Source organism: Cyprinodon variegatus, unplaced genomic scaffold (assembly GCF_000732505.1).
Source record: "Cyprinodon variegatus isolate N-32 unplaced genomic scaffold, C_variegatus-1.0 Scaffold568, whole genome shotgun sequence".
In the NCBI taxonomy this organism is placed as follows: domain Eukaryota; kingdom Metazoa; phylum Chordata; class Actinopteri; order Cyprinodontiformes; family Cyprinodontidae; genus Cyprinodon; species Cyprinodon variegatus.
This window is the reverse complement of record NW_015151021.1, coordinates 121,157-123,323: the sequence shown is the minus strand read 5'-3', so window position 1 is coordinate 123,323 and position 2,167 is coordinate 121,157. Positions and strand designations below refer to the sequence as shown.

At 36.5% G+C, this 2,167-nt stretch overlaps 1 protein-coding gene across 1 annotated transcript in view; it reads left to right on the top strand.

The window, feature by feature from the left end:
• Positions 1–590: 590 nt before the first annotated feature.
• Positions 591–2,167, top strand: part of aamp (angio associated migratory cell protein) — a 7,801-nt gene continuing 6,224 nt past the window's right edge. The window contains exons 1-3 of the mRNA XM_015391989.1: positions 591–905; positions 1,068–1,214; positions 1,302–1,421. Coding sequence (XP_015247475.1) covers positions 815–905; positions 1,068–1,214; positions 1,302–1,421 — 358 coding nt within the window. The 5' untranslated portion in view covers positions 591–814. The remainder of the gene's footprint in view (positions 906–1,067; positions 1,215–1,301; positions 1,422–2,167) is intronic.

The following is a 2,167-nucleotide window of genomic DNA, read 5'->3' as shown; positions in this document are numbered from 1 at the left end:
TTCTATTCTATTCACAGTTTTGCTGATCAACAGTCATGAAATCATAGTTAGTGTCCTTATTTATTTGAACAAATATAAATAAATCCACTATTCATGGCCTAATACCTACGACTGTATAAATAATAAAAAAAACTTGATATAATCATAATGATATAATCACTAGAATGAAGGCAAAGCAGATGTTCATTAAATCAGACTTGAAAACAATTACAGCAACAACAAAAAAATTCAGAAACCTAAATTACAATTAAATATGTTATATTATTAGTGATATTGTAATTAATATCTAATAATAGATTATATGTCTAATTATAATAATTGGTATATTTACAGGTAATACTTTTTTCTTGTAGACGTTTTTTTTATTATTATGCCAACACCACCCCCTAGTGGGTCTTTCGGGAACTTCAGTTCTATATTGACTTTAAATGAAAGAATAAAGCCCGCCCTCTCTTCCCAGATAACCAATCAGAGCCTTCAGCTTAACCCTTTTAGCCAATGACAGCGCCGTTTGCACGTACGTCATTAGAAAACACGGAACCCTAGTGGTCAATCGACTGCGTGAACGTTGACCGAGTGCTCCGTCATTATTATGCGGCAGTTTTCTCGGTCGCAGGCAGCAACATGTGAAGAAATCATGGCTTGGGAGTTATTTTTCCCCTGACCATCTTCGTTCTTATATCATAGGGTAACATTTATGAGTAAAAAGTGCGACCTATATTTTTCGTTTAACGTGTGTAAGTAGTTTAAAACTAGCTTAGCTGATTTACTAGATTTGGTGTATTTTGTTGATTGGTTTTAGCCAGTTAGCATCATGGAGAACGCAGAGGAAAGTGCTATTGAGCTTCATGGAGATGAGGAAATAATTGAAGTAATCGACCTGAACAACGCAGAACCCGGACCAGGTAGTGAGAAAGTCCCCTTGTCTGGTTAATTAGCCTTTAGCATGGCTTCAGATGTCATAACTCAACAGCATGTAAACATTTGGCCTATGTGTTTTTTTTTTTTCATTTATTTATTTTTAATCTGAGGGTGTCAATATGTAAAAGCAAACTTTTATTTCCTAGATGATCTGGCTGATGACTTGGGAGACGTGGACTTTGAGGACCCTGGAAACCCAGAGGAAGATGATGCAGGCTGGGAGACAGAGGATGAGATGGAGGCAGATGAGGCAGAGCAAGATGACAGTGAGCTCACCTTCTCCAAGCACACAGGTAGGACCCTTCTCCTCTTCCTCCGCCAGCTTTACGTTGAGCCAACCTTCAGACTGAAGCTCTGTCCCACCATTCCTCCATGTCCAGGCTCTGTGTTTTGTGTGAGTTTGGATCCAGCCACAAACAGCCTAGCAGTGACAGGTGGAGAGGATGATAAGGCGTATGTGTGGAGGGTGAGCGATGGAGAGGTTCTGCTGGAGTGCACAGGTGAGCTTATTTATCTGCCTAACAGGGATTGTTTGATATCGGTACTATGGAAGAAAAAATAGTCTCATTAGAATCGGAATTTGTTTTGACATCGAATTTATAAAACTGATGTTTTTTTTTTTACTTAAAATTCAGTAAAAGTTTTTCCCTGTAAAATTTCTACTGCAGAAATTTACATAAAAAAATTGGCTGCAAAAATTCAAATGAAAACCTTTTGATGACTCAAGTCAAAGCAATCGGCACTAGATTGTTTATCCAATCAAATCACATTCATTTGTTTTTGCAGGTGCATTTGTTATTTCTTTATTTCTTTTTTTGCAGTTTCATTTCCCTAGGCGATTTTAGTTAGCTGAATTTATAATTTTTTTATGAGAAATTCTGTAGTAGGTTTTCTTCAGGCCAAATTTTAGCTGGTGAATTTAATTAATTGCACAGATAAAAAAAAAAAATCAGCATTATAAATTCAATGTCTAAACAAAGTCTGATTCTAATAAGACTATTCTTCGTCTAGAACATATTGATTGCTATAAACGAAATTACTCTGCAAAGCCTGATTCAATGAAAACAAAATGAAAACCAGTTCTACTTATAACCAATGTAATAATGAGCTAATCTTTGGAGCCTGGAGAGATTTTCTCGGAATGCTATTTCTTATTGTTCGCCGAAAGTTTTCAGCCTCTCTCTGTGCAATTGTCTGTCTTAGGCAGATTGATGAATGGATTCTACAAGCTTGCCATTGTTTCAGT